The 18,922-nt window shown below is 42.9% G+C and overlaps 1 protein-coding gene across 2 annotated transcripts in view; it reads right to left on the bottom strand.

Moving 5' to 3' along the window:
* b4galnt1a (beta-1,4-N-acetyl-galactosaminyl transferase 1a) overlaps positions 1 to 18,922 on the bottom strand; it is a 96,009-nt gene that overhangs the window by 63,211 nt on the left and 13,876 nt on the right. Inside the window, exons 1-3 of one of the 2 annotated variants that reach the window (XM_084333749.1) lie at positions 8,299 to 8,406; positions 6,932 to 7,221; positions 6,649 to 6,831 (exon numbers count right to left, since the gene is read on the bottom strand). In XM_084333749.1, coding sequence (XP_084189875.1) covers positions 6,649 to 6,831; positions 6,932 to 7,221; positions 8,299 to 8,361 — 536 coding nt within the window. In that variant the 5' untranslated portion in view covers positions 8,362 to 8,406. Of the gene's footprint in view, positions 1 to 6,648; positions 6,832 to 6,931; positions 7,222 to 8,298; positions 8,407 to 18,922 lie in introns of those variants that run through there. The other variant, XM_084333750.1, reaches the window with a different exon arrangement.

The raw sequence follows: 18,922 nt of genomic DNA, 5'->3' as shown, positions 1-18,922 counted from the left end.
GGCCATGTTGTTTAGTATCGTTGAGAATTTGGTTTTGAATCCAAGCCATGTTTCTTCAACTAGTGTACCACTGAGCTCACCAGTCTAGGCTCTCCAGTTCTTGGTTAAAGGCCTCGCTAGAGTAGGTTTTGAGGTCCCTAGATGTGACTGTTTTGTGACAGCCAGCCTTTTGTTTTAGCTTTTTGCGAGTACAGAATATCATATAATGATCGCTTAACCCACATGCTATAACCCCTTTATTGGAGATCCTGGACTTGTCAGAGGTCAGAATGAGATCAATGGTAGTTTGTGTTGAATCACACACTCTTGTGGGTTGGGTGATTAGCTGGCTGACACTGGGCAGATCACAAAACCTACTGAAAGACTTGTAAATGGGCGCTTCTTTTCGTCGCATATCCGTGTTCCAGTCCCAAATGAGAATTTTTTCTACATCTTCAACCCCAGCTAAACACCCATCAAGTGTATCATAAAAGCCACTCTGTCGTGGCTTCCTTCCATTGTCAATCAATCAATCAATCAGTCTTTCCATCAAGCCACTAGACCAGGGGTCAGCAACCTTTTTGACATGGAGTGCCTGTTTGAAATATAGTTGTAACTAGTGTGCCTCAACAATATTCCATGCATCGTAATATTTTTTTCTCATAATCAGGTCTTTTTAATGATAATTTTTACATTATTGTTATTGTTATTATTAACAATATTATTATGATGGTTGTATCAACCCTAAATCTGAGTTGGGGGGGGGGGAATGCAATGCAGACAAACAGCTGCATACAGTGCGACCATTTCACTCACATTTGCCCATTCATTTTTGGACACATCACACACCATTGGTGTGTGTACTGTACGTGTGCTGTCATAGCTCCACCTACAGGCCTAATGGAGAACACCAGGATGTGAATGGAGGGTGAATGTGAGGTATATCGTGTAAATACGTTTTGATTGATCACAAGACTACACTGTAAAAAAAAATATGCAGGCACGCGTGCCTAGGGTTGCCTACCCCTGCACTAGACGCTTTAAACAGACAGTTCTAACTCGTTTCTTTCCTTAGATTACTCACAGTTCGAAGTGTTGCTTGGCCTCCGATGGTTTCGATGTGTTTGCTCAAAATAAAGTACCAAACATTTGCACATGCAACAAAGAAAATAGGCCTTTACAATATTCAAAAGAAAATATGCAAAACTCAAAGAAAATAACAAACAACTTAGGTATTCTTTCTTTCTTGGTAATGCTTATATAACTTTATAACTTAAAGGGTATTTGTACAAGTTGTATGTACGTATAATACGAAAAGGTACGTTATGAAAAGATAGGAAAAGGTATGAAACTATATGAAACGGTTAAAAACTGTTTCCCAGGGTGCTCCAGTAGCACACCATGTTACCGCGCTCGCGCGGGACTCCGTGCTGCGTCACGGATCTGGTTGACTCCGAGTTCGATTCCCGGACCCGCCGTCATTTGCCGAATGTCTCCCCCTGCTCTCTCTCCCGTTTCACCCTGCAACTGTCGGTCATGCTTGACCAGGAAAGCGATAAACGCTAAAAAATAAAGTAAAAAAAAAAAAAAAAAGAAAATCCCGACCGCGTCTCTCAACAGGTTGCCTTCATTGCGGCTTTAGCGCAAGGCGCTGTGGGATTTGTAGTCCTTTGTAGTGCGTTGACTACAGACGTCACAATTAAGTGGCTTTTCTTATAAAAATCAAAATACTGGCTCTAACACACTCTGTTCTGGTGGTCTGTAGATTGTGCCGACTAGGGATGGGAATTGATAGGATTTTATCGATACGATTCCATTATCGATTCTGCTTATCGATTCGATTCTTTATCGATACCCTTATCGATACCTGATCAATTTATAATTTACATAAATAAATTGGAAATGCAACAGAACTACATTTACATTTAGTCATTTAGCTGACGCTTTTATCCAAAGCGACTTACAAGTTCTGTACGACAAGCCATCAGGAAGGGCACAACTCTATCAGCTGAGCAACAATGTTCATCAAAGTGTTGAGTGCTACAGTGTAGGTTAGTTTATTAGGACAAGTGCATGACCGTACGGTTAGTTAGGGTTAGATATTTTTTTTTTTTATTCAGATAATGGTTGAAGAAGTGCGTCTTTAGTCGACGGCGAAAGATTGGACGTGATTCGGCTGTCCTAACTGGGGTGGGTAGTTCATTCCACCATTGTGGGGCAAGGACTGAGAATAGGCGACTTCTCTTTGATGACCCTCCCGGAGCTTGGATAGGAGTAGGTCTGAGGCGGCCAGAAGATGCAGAGCGTAGGGGTCTAAGCTGGTTAGAATAACAACATGCAACTTGACATTTCTGATTGTCATTTATTGTTGAAAAAACCTGGCAGCGATAATGGAATCGAAAGTCACGGGAGCCACACAGTTCCAGGCATCGGCCAATTAGGAACCGGTTCCCAGTGCCGACTAGTACAGTATTAGCCCTTTCGACCACATGTTCAACCCATACCGTTTCAATTGTATTATGAGTTAGGTCAATACGGTTAATGAATTTGGTATCTTTGTGTATGTACATGCAGACACCACCTCCATACTTGTCCTGTCATTTCTGACGATTGAGTAGTTTTCCATTTCTATCTCAGGGTCTTTTACTGACTTGTCAAGTTTTGTTTCTGAGAAGCATAATATGTTTGCCTTACCGTTATTAAACATCTGTCTGATTTCAGCCAGTTTGGGTCTTAGACTGTTAATGTTCAGATGGAAAATGTACAGTCCATTTGAATTTATTATTTTGTTGATGTCTCCAGTTGAGAGGTATTCTTCATCTGTGTTCAGTTCTGTGGTGCTATGCTAGCCAGCAGGCCATCAGGCAATGTATTTGTCCCGCTGGTTGAGTCCTGCGTCGTGCTGGGCGCCACGAAGAGGACAAAACTATCACACTTATGGATGATAAGGTGTGTTTTCACGAGACTACATTGGACTCGGCACTTATGGTAAATCATAAAAATACTATAGTCAAACCGGCCGATCATGTAACATTATCTGTCGCCGACAACAGAGTTGAGAGCACCCCAGACTAGAGCCAACTATAACGTTCGGCAACGGCGATCGCCTACACGAGCGAACTATTGGAGATTATTATGAAGAGGACAAACGGTGACGATCCATCCATACCATAAGGTGCGTTTTGACCAGACTATGTTGGATTCTAGTATTTTCAAACAGGCTGCTTGGATGCAACGTTAACGTTATCTGTTGGGCGCTGCCAGAGCTAACTAACGTTATTTATTGTTCCTGTTCTGATTCAGACACTTCGGAGAAAGAGTGGACAGGGTTTTGGTGGACCTGCTGACAAAGGTAACATCTATTTTACCGAACCCCATCATAAAACATACCTTTGTAATGATCCCAGCGTCAGAAAACGAGTCTGCGCACACTAACCCCCTGTAAATACACACCAATCTGGCACAACCCTGACTTTCAACTCGGCAAATCACCCATATACTTCCCAGCTTGGAAACAAAAAGGCATTACTCATCTTCACCACATCTTCACAGACAACAGCCTAATCACTTATCAAGATTTTACTGAAGGATACAGCATTGGGACAGACCAACACTTCCAATTTCTACAGCTGAAATCAATTTTGAAATAAAAAATTAACACTACACAGAATGATCTTGAACCACCTCCAATTATATTAGCAATGAATAAAATAACATCACAGAAGAAAATATTTTCAAAAATATACAAAATACTGGCAAGTGCAGACACTACATTCCATCTCCCCTTCACAAAATGGGAACAGGACTTGGCTTTCTCTCCCAATGCCGTATCCTGGGAACAAATTTGCACCAACACATTCACAATGACTAACAACACTAACCTTCAATTAATCCAATATAAGGTGTTACACAGAGTACATATCACACAGCACAGGATGTTTCAAATGGGATTTGCAAGCACAGATGTATGCTCCCATTGCACCCTCAACACCCCAGACAACTATTTCCATGCCACCTGGCTCTGCCCACCTGTTCAAGACTTCTGGAATTCCGTCATCAATACACTATCCCGGGTCATGAGCTGCAGCATTCCTCTCTCCCCCTCCCTCTGCCTACTTGGGGATACTACTGCTATCAATTTATTAGTCCAGAACACCAAACCCCTACTCGTTTCTCTAGCTGTTGCCAAGAAAACTATCCTCTTAAACTGGAAGACAAGAAAAAATTTGAATACTGGACAATGGTTGGGCCTTCTCTCAAATTACATATCACAGGAAACAATCTCAACCGTGGATCACATCGAAGTCTCACAATTTAATAACATCTGGGAATTGCTTGTGGATAATCTAGGCTCCTAATCATAGGAGATTGACCTGTGAGCCATCCACTCCATAACCCACCCTTCTCTCAATCCCCCTCCTCACCCGCTACTTTACTCACTCCCCTCTCTGCCCCCCCCTTTCCCTTGTCATGTGTATTCGTTGTTGTCCTAATGTCCTTCATTGTCTTTAGTTGTAATTTGTTTGTCAATGTCTAGTCTGAGTTCCCCCCAGAATGAAATATATTTTTTTAATATTTTTCTTATTTTACTACACTTTTTATTTAATTTTGTACTGTAAACAGTTAAAACGTATAATAAATAATAAAGTTGTCCCCCGAAGAGGGGGGGGGGGGGGGGGGGTGGATGGAGTGCCCTCAAAAAAGGGCCGGGAAAAAAGCTAAAAAAAAAAATAAAAAAAAAACTGGTCTGCGGAGGGACCCCCCCCCCCCCCCCATGGTGGCTTTGTGAATATAACCATTTTACTATGGTCATGTTTACCTTTGACCTGGAAATAATATAGGTGTCAGGCGAGCAACCCGCACGAAATGCGCATGCTGAACAGAAAACACGAAATATCTCACGTTCCAGGAAACAAAACTGGATTATTTTGAAACGGGACAGATTTTAGCCTGGGATTGTGCAGGAACGAAGGTATGTAGAATGAATGGTTTGTTCCCTGTTGGAGTATAAATATTGCCTTTCAAATTAGCCATACTATTGTCTCCATAGCTATAATATAGAATATATGATGGGTCTGCAAACATCGTGAAAATGGTCAAAAACGCTGGCGCCAGGGAGTACAGATGGAAAAATAGCGTGGCAGTCAATGAGTTAATGAATGTCTGGATCTTCTGCAATGTCTTTTTTTGTCATTCTCCGTGTCTCTGAACCATAGAAAAGGACGCTTTTAACATTGGAACAACTTCGTTGGTGTAGCTATTTCCGTTGTGGCCCAGATGTTCTTCAGGATAATGAAGACTGCTCTAGCTTTGCCTATCCTGGCATTGATATGGCTGTCTGTGCCACCCTGCTTATCGATAATGTTGCCAATGTAGGTGAAGGAGTTGACTTCTTTGATGGGTCTGTCATCTATGGTGACAGGTATGGTGGTCGGGGTGTTAATCCTCATTAGTTTAGTCTTCTCCTTGTTTATACTGAGGCCTGTTCCATGGGATGTTGTTTAGCTGGGTAGTCTTGTCCTGAATGTGATTATGGTTGTGTGACAGGAGGGCCAGATCCAGGTCATCGAGTTGTGTCCAGAGGGTCCACTGTATGCGGTTTTTCCTGCCTGTTGTGGTGGTCAAGGAAGAACAGGAAGGGTGACAGTAGACATCCCTGCCGAACTCCAGTCTTGACCTCAAAACTGTCTGACATCTGGCCTGCATGCAAGACCCTGCAGGACATTCCCTGGTAGGTGTTCTGGACCAGGGAGATGATCTTTTCAGGGACACTTTAGTGCCTCATTAGCTTCCACAGGGTCTCTCTGTCCACGCTATCAAATGCCTTTTCATAGTCGATGAAATTGATGTATAGGGAGGAGTTCCATTCTATTGATTGTTCTACTATGATGCGTATGGTGGCAATCTGGTTAGTACATGATCTATTACTCCGGAAGCCTGCCTGCTGGTCTCGGAGCAGGGGATCAACTTCTGTTTTCATTCTCTCCAGTAGAATTCTGTTCAGGACTTTGCCTGGTACAGAGAGGAGCATGATTCCCCTGTTGTTACAGCTGATGAGGTCTCCTTTTTTTGGAATTTTGATGATCGTTCCCTCCCTCCAGTTCTCCGGTACTTTCTCTTCCTCCCATCAAACTGCCCATATACACATGCATCTAAACAATTATTTTGCTTGTTCTCAACCTCAGGTCAGGGGAATGCCACCAGGCAATAGCCTGTGCACCACCTGTCCATATAAAGTAAATACGTGTGTGTGTGTGTGTGCGTGTTTGTGTGTGTTTCTTTGCCTTCATGTAAATTCCTTGATAGATAAAATAAAAAGTGCAAAGTTCAATGTTAGGGACGTGTAATAGCCTATTAGATTAGATTAGCTTTTGTTTCCCTTAGGATAAATGTGTCCTGGGCTGTGATGAATGTGATGTTGGATTCCTCAGCAATAAAAGTATGTGTATACATATAGTGTATCTCATTGTGACCAGTAGACATCAGACTGCAACACTATGGCCTTTAAAAAGTGTTTTGGATGAAGATTCTCCAAATTGGAGAAGAAAATATCACTGAATACTTGCCCTCCATGTAAAATTTACCGTACATTAATTCATTAGTGGGCCAATGCGACAAAGCTCGGTCGTAACGTGGTGATCTTTGATATACGACTAGTCTATACTTTACCTCATCTGGAAGCTGTTGTACTCCTGAGCCCTGCGACTTCTCACCGCCTCTGGGTCAGAACTGGAGGCCAGGAACGCCAGTTGGTAGTTGTGGGCCCAAACGCGTGGAAACAACAGATGGGAGAACGGCAGTCGGATGGTCTCTTTGTCGGCCTCGCACGTACACGTGTTCCACGCCAGGTGACTGCGATGGGGGAACATTACGGATGGAAAGTGTGGAATTGAGCGAAAGATTTCAGAGCAGAATTGAGACAAACTAAAGTGAGGCTGCATCGTGAACACACCATGCCACGTCCTCCTTCATACGGTAGGGTATCTCATCGTAGCCATGGACGGAGTCTTTGTATTTCTTCTCCAGGAGTTTCTCCAAGCATCCAGCGCCTCTCTCTCTTAGCCGCATGTTCAGTCCGGCACTGGTCCCTGAGCTCCAAGAGTAGAGGAGCGCCCACAGGAGCAACATGCAGGCCAGGACGATCCCGAAGGCCCTCCTGACGCTGGCGCGCATGACGGACAGGAGATGCAACAGCAAAGTGGCAGGAGGGCGAGTTGGGATGAGGCCTCTTCTCGCACGGGTCTGAAATAGATATGGAATTGTCAAACATCAGGTGTTGTCATGTGTCCTTGGGTGTCGTTTTGTATGGTCAATTTTACACAGGAATCGCCGTCTTGTTGGGGATTGACAGAGAAACGTTGTAATGTCTGCAAACATCTAATGACAGGAAACAATCCAATATGTATATGATTTTTGTATGACCCAAAGGCGGCTACGTGGCGTAGTGGGCAAGGCGCTCGCCACGAATGACGGAGACGCTGGGCTTGCCTGTTCGAGCCCAGCGCTCCACATTGCTTTCAGTTTAGTTGGCCGTCCGTACTAATACACATTGGCCGTATTAGGGGGTGGGAAACTGATGGGTGGGGATCGGGCGTTGTGGACAGCGACTCCTACAGGTCGGTTGGTGCGCCTGCGTAGTAGAATCAGGAAGTGTCGGGGGCAGCGTGAGCCTCCCACGCGTTACTCCTCGCCACTGAGAGATCGAGCTGCGCAGGTGAAAAGATGCGACTGCTGTTACCTCAAGTACCGGAGGGGACTTGTGCTATGTATGACTTAGTCCACATTGCAGCCGGCTTGTGGGAGGCAAGAAACAGCGTTCGTGACAGGGGAGGGTTGAATTGGATGATACGAAATTGGGATGGGAGAAAATATAGAAAATGGGAGAAAAAGTGGATAAAAAAAAATGATTTTTGTATGACCCTTAGACTGTAAACTGGATTATTTTCAATAATTCTTAACTCTACAATTAATAGGCCTAATTACCAAAGAACATGTTACTGTGAGTGTGAATAGAGGTGGACAATATAATTTAGCAAGATGGATTTTTAGAGAGATTGAAAAGAAGCATGACCAGCCAGGTAAATTGGATGTCCTTTACGTCAGTGGTTCCCAAAGTGGGGTGGGGGGGGGTGGGGGGGGTCGCCAGATGATAAAAAAAATTTAAATAAAGATTTCCACAAAAAAAAAATATATATATATATATATATGTAGCCACCTGACTATGTCTGACTTTTATTCAGGGTGTCTAACGTTAATCTTTTGCATTTCCTGTGTTCACGAGGACGTTGTAACCAGTTGACCGCTCTTGATCATACTTACCCGGACATGGACTATTAACTTGCTGCTCCTTGATTCTCTTTCTTGGAAAAATTGACGTTTCATAGCGAGACAGGACTACAGGTGCCGGCAGGGGGCGGTGGTGGTCGCTGGGCAGGAAGGACATCAGGAGAAGAACGAGTTCAACGCCAAGTGCAGCAGAGAGGAACTTCCTCTTTGGCATTCTACATGGAGGAGGAAGGACGTCTACAACGGGAGCACCAGCGAGTGAGCACGCAAGCAACAGACTCAGCTACAAAACGGGTTATCCCAGAAATGCATGCGGTAGTTGAACGTTTGATTAATGCGCCGGATAAGCTCAGTTACACAACGGGTTATCCTAGAAATATCTGCGGTAGCTTAGCGTTTGGTTCATGTGCCAGAGACACTGTGAAGGAATCAACAGGCGAGCATCGCCGGAGACAGGTGGTAGACATTGGCCACCTTGCGTTAGCTGTGTCTAGGCGTCATAGCAGGAGGGTTCAACACGACCCACAGTTTAGCTGTGTTTAGGCGAGTACCACAGTTTAGCACGCGCGCCGGCCCACCTCTTCAGCCCAGCAGAGGACGCCACTACACTGCACACTTCTCCAGCCTCTCCAAGCCGTTGCCCAGCATCACCTGCCCCAGCGTCTACTCCGCCCCGCTGGCTGTTATCGCGGGATCTCCGTCGGCCATCTTAGCATCCGGACTAGTGGTGCTGAGGTTGGGCCCGTCATCTTGGATAAGTATCAGCGGGGCTCTGAGTGTTGAAACGTGTTCGGTAGACAGTCCACTGTGTGGCGCAGGCTCTGTAAGAGTGAAGATAAACAGTGCTTTGAACGAACGCTGGAGAGCAGTGTATAGGGGCGCCCCAAACATTTCAAGCCGGCTTTAGATAGGACTTTATTTGCTAAATGTGGGCCCACGGTTAATTTCTTTTGAGTGTAATAATGATGTTTGTTCCTTTATAAAATTCCCATTCAGTAGCCCATACCCCTCTCCCTCTAACTCTCCTAACCCCCCATCTACGGGTGCAAGACCAGGTATTTAACCCCTTAAAGGGAAGGTGTTGTTACTGTGTCTAGCCCAGTGTGGGAAGCACTTTAGTCTGTGTTACAGAGCGAGAGCACTCGGTGCCCAGGGCGTAAATAACTTGAATCAGACTGTAATTAATTGTAACTTGAATTAGACTTCACTAAAGAACACTGAATGGGAGCACTGTGTGTGTCTGTTACTGAGTCTGTTGTCTTAACCCTTTTCTGCCCGGGTAATGCTCATTATTATTTAACCCTTTCCCCACCCCTGCTTATAGTTCATTGTTAAAGGTCTCTACAGGTCATTAAGGAAGGGTACTGCTTTGGGGAGCGAAAACATCATCCATCTTACTGCCATCAGGTGTGGGAGGGCACAGGAAGTATTGGGGGAAGTGGGGGTGTGTGGGGAGCTACTGCTGATCGCCCTGGAGGGCAAGAAGGACCAGAGTACCATCCCTAGGTTAGTGAATCCTAGGCCCCATCCGCTCCTGCTGCTCGACCTCCACTTCGACATTCCTGGCCTACAGTCGGGGATCCAGCTAGACTCAGCTCTTTGCTTTTTATGCAGTCAGGTAGGGCTGGGCGATATGACGATATTATATAAATATTGGGTACAGTTCATTAACGAAACACTTTTTAAACGTATCGTGGATATCGTGATGTTTTGCCCTTGCGTTAGAGGCCGCCGCGGCTGAGATGAGACTTACAAGCGCAGTGCTAAATGCTTTCCTCTCCCTCTCGCAGAAAAAAAAGTCAGTCACACACACACTTGCCCAAATTACGTCATCTACACGCACATACACGCACGCAAGCGCACACACCTAGCCAGAGAGGCGGTGGCTCGGTGCTAGGGATGCCCCCCGAAACCCTGGAGTATTGATAAACTCCGACGTTAACGGTACTGCTATCGGTATCTATGAGCGGATTAGCTACGGAGCTAACAGACTAGTGTACCATCCATCTGCGACGCAACAGTGGACACGGAGTAATGTTAACGTTATGTCGAGTTCATACTACACTACACGTATGAACTCAACATAACGTTAACGTTACTCCGTTTCCATGAAGTGTTTAATTAGCAGCAATCTGTTGTTGAAAATTTTACGTTAACCGGAAATGGAATGCGAGGACAGGAAGCCGTCATTAAATCGTTGTAGTCATATTGTAGTCTTTTAGTCTTATTAACTAAAAGATTTTAACAAAATAAAAAGCAACAGCACTATTGGATAACTGAGTCATGTTTGCTATGTATTATTTTCTTTAGGGGAGTAGGACATTTGTTTCACAGTTTTAGCATGATGTCTAATATATAATATAATGTCAAGTTAGACCGCGCTCTCAAGATTCGACACTGGGTGCTGAAATCCCATTAAGTATTATATAAAAAAGAAGCAGTGAAGCTAGACCAGCACTCTCAGGTTCAAGTATTTAATGGCAGCCTGAAACAAACATGTTTCGGAATTACTTATTCCTTCGTCAGTGTTATAGCTTGCCTTGCAAGCTACTGTATAACACTGACGAAGGAATAAGTAATTCCGAAACATGTTTGTTTCAGGCTGCCATTAAATACTTGAACCCGAGAGTGCTAATATATAATATATGAAAAAAGTAGTAGAACGCGCTCACCTCACTAGACTTGACACTGGGTGCTGTAACCTCTGATATCATACATAAAAAATAGGGAAACAATGTCCAGGCACGCACTCCAGGTTTTTCCAAATTTATTGGCAGCCTGTAATCATGACGTTTCGGTGTGAACACACCTTCTTCAGAATGGCTTGCATGAAGCATGAAGGGTAAGTGACCCTAGTAAATACAAGTCAAACAGGAAGTGACAACACAGGAAGTGACAACACATTCCCACAAGAGATTGCAAAAAAGTACAAAATACCACTTACAAGCACAACCTTTTCAGAATTATGTAAATCAAAAAGAAAGCATGTAAATAAAAAAGAAAGAAACAGTAAATCACAAAGAGATATATCTATATATAGTTATATATATTTTTTTTTATACAGAGTAGGCCTACATCTTAAACTCTAAACATAAACACTCATGACCCATATAAGCCATCTTTCAATTATAAATATAAAGAATGATAAATGAAAATAGTAAACAATCAAATGAAATGAAATAATCAAATGAAACAGGTCAAAACATTTTCCTCATTGAGGCCTCTAGGCTCTAGACAATCTAGAAAATGAATATAGAAGCATTCCCTTTGTAGCAAGAGCCTGTCTCTGTCGCCGCCTCTTGGTGGTCTCAAGACCTGCTCTATACCCATGTATTTTAAGCCAGAAATATCATGTCCTAACTTATTAAAGTGCCTTGCAACTGAAGACTTCTCGTCATTTCTTCTTATAGAACATTTGTGCTCCGAAATTCGATTTTTAAAACGTCTTCTTGTTTTTCCAACATAGTAAAGGTTGCAAGGGCATTTAAGCAAGTAAACAACAAAATCAGAATTACAGGTAATCCGGCCTCTAACAGCGATACTCCTACCTGTACTTGGTTGTAAATAAAATTTCTCTTTAATCATGCCATGACATTGGGTACAAGACAAACATGGAAAATTGCCATTTGGAATATTAGCCATAAAATGGGTCAATTTTTTGGGAAAATCTGTTTTAACTAACTGGTCCCTTAAGTTAGGTTGCCGTTTGTAGAAGTATTTGGGTGGTTCCTGGAACACACCTCCGATCTTAGGATCTGACTTTAAAATGTACCAGTATTTGTTCACAATATCACGCATATCTCTAGAAATAGGGCTGAAGGTGGACACCAATGCTACCGAGTTGCTTTTTACTTTGTCTTTATGTGTAAAAAGGGATTGTCTGTTTATCTGTTTAGTTTTATTAAGAGAATTCTCAATAAGGGCCTCACTATATCCTCTAGATCTAAAGTTCTGACAAAGCTCCTTGGCTTGTGTATCAAAAATGTCATCCGTATTACAGATACGTTTATATCTCAAAATCTGACTAAATGGAAGGCTCCTCTTGAGCTCTGGTGGGTGATAACTGCTATAATGGAGAAACGAATTTCGATCAGTCTCTTTTTTGAAAACTTCGGTATGGACAATATTGTCTCTCTTTTTCACCAATACATCAAGGAATGCTATGGAATGTGAATCATAATTCATAGTAAACTTAATAGTCTTTCTCTGAGAGTTGAGAAACAAGTGGAACTCTACCAGAGCCTCTTTAGTGCCTGACCATACAAAAAATAAATCATCAATATACCTCCAATAGGCTTTAATGTGTCCAACATATGGATTATTATTGAAAATACATTCAGACTCAAACTTCGACATAAAACAGTTGGCCATATTAACCGCTACCGGGCTGCCCATAGCTAGGCCTCTTTTCTGTAAATAATATTGATCCTGAAAACGAAAATAATTCTTATTAAGGACTTCCTGAGTCAATGATATTAATGCCTCAGTAGAGGGATGTAGCTCTATTCTCTGATCCAAATAATATCTACATGTACTTAACCCATCAATATGTGGGATGCTAGGATATAAACTAGAAACATCCATAGTACACAAAATATCAATAGCTTCTATACTGCACTCATACAGCTTACTTAGAAAGTCGGTAGTGTCCTTTAAATAACCAGGTTGTGCTGCAGCCAATTCTTTAAGGTGTGAGTCAACAAATTTTGAGATAGGTTCTGTAAGTGACCCGATACCAGCCACAATAGGTCGACCTGGTGGGTTATGAAGATCCTTGTGAATTTTGGGCAAAGTGTAAATAATAGGTCTTACTGGGTTATCATTCACCATGAACTTAAATTCCTTCTCAGAAATCTCACCCTCCTTAAGAAGGCGCTTTAGAACCTCTTTGATCTCAAAAGAGAACCGAACAGTTGGATCTGTGCTTAAAGGAATATACACATCTGTGTCTGCTAATTGTCTATTTATTTCAGCAACATAGGAACTCTTATTCTGTACCACTAAGGCCGAGCCTTTATCGGCCTTCCTGTACACCAGATTATCTAACTGTTGTCACTTCCTGTGTTGTCACTTCCTGTTTGACTTGTATTTACTAGGGTCACTTACCCTTCATGCTTCATGCAAGCCATTCTGAAGAAGGTGTGTTCACACCGAAACGTCATGATTACAGGCTGCCAATAAATTTGGAAAAACCTGGAGTGCGTGCCTGGACATTGTTTCCCTATTTTTTATGTTTTAATATATAATATAAAAATGCTAAATGCATGAGTCTTTTGTCTTTAATGTTATTTGAAGTTTGTATATTTTTTTTTACGACTGAGATAGGTAGATTACATTTTTAGAGACTAAAGTACCGAAAAAGGGTACCGTTGGGTAGGGCTGGGCGATATAACGATAAATATTGCGATATATTTTAATAATCGATATCGAATATCGAAATTTAAAAAGAAATCGAAAAATCGTTTATTTTTTTTTATAATTTCATTTTTTTGTGTGACCTGCAACAGGGCAGTTTTAAAACCAGAGACGGTGGACAGACTTGTCTTTCTTGCCTGCAACTTAAAGTAATGGCTTTGCTTGTCCAAATGACAATACTGACCAAATTGAGATTTATTTTTCTCGTCCATTTATTTGGTTTGCTTTCTAATTTAAAATAGTTTGAAACCGTCTGTACACAGTAGGCTATGTGTGCTAGCAGAGCTAGACTCCAGTCACGAGTCACGGTGCACATGTGCGGTGGTTTGTCCACCAAAAAAGTGCCAAAAGATCGAAAATAAACTAGCAGAGCCAGAACTGTTCAACTCCCCTGGAGCCACAGCCAGCAGAGAAGCCGGTTTACTTTAGCTTTTAAACCAGCTGCAGCCTGAGAACTGGAGTGTGAAGGGATGTAACACTAAAGATGGCGGCACTGACAAAGAATTGCTGCAAAATAAACATACATCTGTTGTTTACATTTTTTTATTTAATTTTTTTTATACTTATAACAATTTCTATAATTATCGATATTGAGAAATATGATAACATTATCATATCGTTATCGCGATATGATTTTTTGCCATATCGCCCAGCCCTAGTGCACACCTGGGAGTGCTACATTCATTCATCTGATCATGTGTGATGCGTTGCTCATGGGACGGGGTTGCACACCGTGCAACCAAAGTTGTGAGCAGAAGCGCATGCACACAGGAATGCGCTGCACTCGACTGATGCGCCAACTCGCAGTACCCACCTGGCTACTTTGCATATCAATAGCGCCGGTCGTCAGGTGTTACATTCCATTCGTAGAGGCAATTAGGCACTGTCTTTAGGCCCCGTCCACACGAGCGCTGGATTTAATATAACCATGATTGTATGTGCGAAGTTGCACTGTTCGGGCACACACAACCGGGGATTTGCTACACTGCAACCGCGGTCTTGAAAACCGGTGGCCAGGGTGAAGTTTTGCGGTTTTGCGGTTGCGTGTGGGCATAGCAACCGAGGTTATTCCCAGTGTTTACAGCAGCGCTGTCGCAATTATTTCCCATGTTCACGGCAGACCGCGGGGTAGAGAGAGCAGAGCCAGCTACACCAGTGTTTACAGCAGAGCGTTATATGAAAATGATTGTAACAAACTTTTGTTCGAAACGTATCGTCTGTGTTGAAGAGTGTTGTGATCGACTGATGTCTGTTGTCGCATTGATTGATTGATTGAAAAATGTATTAACAGATTGCAGAATGGGTACAGTACAGTACAGCTCAATACATACAATTGTTAAGGGGATGCAGACCAGAGAAAGACTTTCGTCTTGTTTACATCAAGGTCCCCCATTTTCAATTCATCATAACATATATGACATACATGACATACAGATAGACAGTACTGCTACATCTATACATTTATGACATATCAGATTTGCAAATACAGTAGTTTGTGATACAAAAGTGTCCAGAAAAAGAGTGTATATACATTTGGCGTAGAAACTGTACATTGGAGGAGGTTGGGTGGGTGGGGTGGGGTTGGGTGGGTGGGTGATTACTGTACATTGGAGGTGGGGGGGGGGGGGGGTTGGGTAGGGGACACACACACATTTTACACTGTACATTGGAATGCTGACAAAGCCTTACTTGGTCATTTACTGTACAACTAGGTTAGGACATTTGTAGGGGCCAGTTTCGAATTGCAGTCTCACGTAGGTGTTTTTTTAGAGTGTTTTTGAAAGTGGGTAGTGATTCACATTCCTTTACAGCTTTAGGTAGGGCGTTCCACATTGATGTGGCATAATTGCGAAACGTGTTTAGTCCCTTGTTTGAGCCGAATCTGGGTTTTACATGATTTGTGGAGCTCCCTCTGGTGTTGTGATCGTGGTATTCACTGACCTTTGGGAAGTATTTTGACATGTACATGGGTACCTTGCTCGCGTAGTGTATCTTGTAGACCAGGCCCATTGCAAGTTGCTGTACTCTGTCGTCTACTCTAAGCCATCCTAGGTTGTCAAAGTGGGCAGGGGTGAGGTGGGTTCTAGGAGTCAGGTCAAGCAGTAGTCTGACTAGCTTGTTTTGAGATGTTTGTAATTTGTTTTTTAGTGCCTTTGAGGTGCTTTGGTACCATGAGGTGCAAGCATAGTCGTAGTACCCTTGAATGAGTGCTCCTGCTAGAGTCTTCAGGGTATTCTTGTTTACCAGAGAGGAGATCCGGTACAAGAATCGCGTTCGTTGGTTGACTTTTTTTATTACATTGGATGCCATTTTGTCACAGGAAAGATTAGCCTCTAGGATGGAACCCTGGTAGGTAATTTCATCTTTCCTTGTGATAATATCGTCACCCACTGTAACCGCGAAGCCGTCGGTCTTTCTGAGGTTGTTATTTGAACCGAAGAGAATGGACTCTGTTTTGACCATGTGTAATGATAGTTTGTTGTCGGCGAGCCATATGCAGATTTTGCCTAGTTCCGAGCTAAGGGCTTTTTCAACCTGTAACTTGTTCTTGTCAGAGACCAGCAGGGCTGAGTCGTCCGCAAACAGGAACAAGTTGCAGTCACAAGCTGACGACATGTAATTTGCATAAATTAGGAATAGTAGCGGTCCTAGTATGCTTCCTTGTGCATTCCTTGTGCATTCCTGACCTGATGCTCAGCGTAAACATGTAGCTGCGGCTAAACTAAACTCATGTGTTGTCAAGTTATTGTTATAAGGAACCCAGTCCAGACTGCATCCCCTTAACAATTGTTTGTATTGAGCCGTATTGTATTGTACCCATTCTGCAATGTGTTAAATAACGTTTACATCCATTTCATAGCGGTAACGTTACCACATTATGTTAGCATTTAAGCTATATACTATACATGGATATAGCCATTCACATTAGCATGTAGCTAACAACACCGGCGGTCTTTTGTGAGACTAAACTATCCGCTCTTGGTGGTAAATTGGGTTGCTGGTGGTTTTGTTTCATCAACAAAATGAGAGGCAGAACACACAGTGAATGTATCCGTTTGTTTATTGCAGTTTCTTTCTTTGCTGAAAATATATGTTCCGTTGGCAAAATGATCAAGGGTCCAGCTGTGTTTCTAAACAGGAAGTTTAGTGAGCGTTCAGCCTCTTCTGATTGGTTGAAATGGCCTTCATGTCTGAACAACATCGCCGCCTACTGTTTTGGCATTGTACTACATGTAACGGTTGCTGGTGCCGTGGGTACGCAGTTATACACGGTTGTTCACCTGTGTTCACCTGTGTGGACGGAGTTTTATTTTTTTCAAACTTCGGTTATATTAAATCCAGCGCTCGTGTGGACAGGGCCTTAGTCTGTCCTTATGCGAGGGAACATTTATGCGCATGCGCGGGAGCGCTCGTGCACGTGGCGTCATTAGCGTGCGTGCAACCAGTGTTGATATGAGCAACGCAACACTGTGCACACGTTCATGTGTGACATGTTCAATGTACTTGCCCACTCACTTTGTGTTGTTGTTTGATATACAGTCTTTGCTGTTTGTGTTGGTATGCAACCGCGCAACCACAGCGCGAGCCCAGTTTAACTACCGCAGTTGTGGTATTGCGCAACCACAGTTGCGCAGTTGCATTAAATCGAATACAGTAAACACACCAACAAACAGCAAAGACTGTATATCAAACAACAACACAAAGTGAGTGGGCAAGTACATTCAACATGTCACACAGATACATTTATAATATTTATTACATTATCATGGCTGTGGTTTTTATTGGTGTTTCCATTTGCTGGGTAGGTTAATGAATTGATGTGTGGCACCTGTGTAGGTAGTTGTTAATTAATGATGTGTGGCACCTGTGTAGTAGGGGTGGGACGATACATCGATCCAGATCGATACATCGATGTAATTATCAACAATCGAATCGGATCGATGCGATGTAATAAGATCGATTCATATCGACTCTTATTTTGAAAATCCTGTGGCGAGTCTCATATCCGCCCAAGAACAACAGCAGTAGCTCCGTGTGTGTAGATGTTACAGCATAGCATTCTCCCTTTCTGTGTGTGTGTGTGTGCGCGCGCGTCTTTGGAAAGACCAGATGAGGTCAGAGGAGTTTGATGTTTAAATGTTATTGTGGTATAGTGGTGGTATAGTGTATTTTGTTTTGTTATTTCGCTTGCGTCACTGTTTTTGTCACTTGCTGTAGTTCGACCAACTGTGAACTTTTCACAGAATGTTTCGAATCTTTCTTCGAGCAAGGCAGCAGGTAACCATGGTAACCACTCACCAAGCATTCCACACAAGGCAAAAATACACTCAAACCATCAAATGCCAAAACAACCAAACTTGACTCAGAATTGTCCGTTTTATTTAACTCTGCACAGCAGTAGTTTGTTTATATTGTACTACAGAAGTATGATATTTAGGGTGTTTTCACACCTGTAGTTCGTTTTGCTTTGTTCCGATTCAGGGAGACACAGGGACTATTATGATACAATGTTGCACTTGTCCTTTAGTTCGTTTGTGTTCACACGGTTGTGTTAATAGCGGACCAAAACAAATGCACGCGAGAGCAAACTGTCACTCATTGGTCAGATTTTGGGGGTGTGTGTCCCCCCCCCCCTAACCCTGACTCGAGCCTGACTTTACTGATACAGAGAGAGAGAGAGAGAGAGAGAGAGAGAGAGAGAGAGAGAGAGAGAGAGAGAGAGAGAGAGAGAGAGAGAGAGAGAGAGAGAGAGAGAGAGAGAGAGAGAGAGAGAGAGAGAGAGAGAGAGAGAGAGAGAGAGAGAGAGAGAGAGAGAGAGAGAGAGTTTTGTATCTAGTCTTGTACATGGGAAGGAAATAAAAGGTCAGCTGGCCACATTGTATTAAAAATGTATTACTTTAAAAATAAACAGTCATTATGCTCACAAATAGGCTGAAATATCACTATGTCAACATTTTCAATGGGCGGGGTGACCAGAGAGACAAAGACTTGCTACAGAGAGTCAGCTTTAAGGCATTGTGCCAGATTACGAGTGATTAGCAGAGAAAACAAACAGAAAAACACATGTACGTTCTTGCAGCAAAACCTTTTAACGCCATAAGCTTGTGATTCGAGGTGCACCGATACCGATACCAGGCTAGCATAATCCTACTGGAGTAAACGGTGCATTTATATAGTAGTCAGGGGGCCAATCCTGAAAAGTGCTTCCGTTAACACTTTTGCTGCCATGTTTGGGTAGAAG

The sequence above is a fragment of the Notolepis coatsorum genome (genome assembly GCF_963971535.1).
Source record: "Notolepis coatsorum genome assembly, chromosome: 17".
Classification (NCBI taxonomy): Eukaryota; Metazoa; Chordata; class Actinopteri; order Aulopiformes; family Paralepididae; genus Notolepis; species Notolepis coatsorum.
The sequence above is the reverse complement of the archived record's forward strand: the minus strand, read 5'-3'. Positions and strand labels throughout refer to the sequence as shown.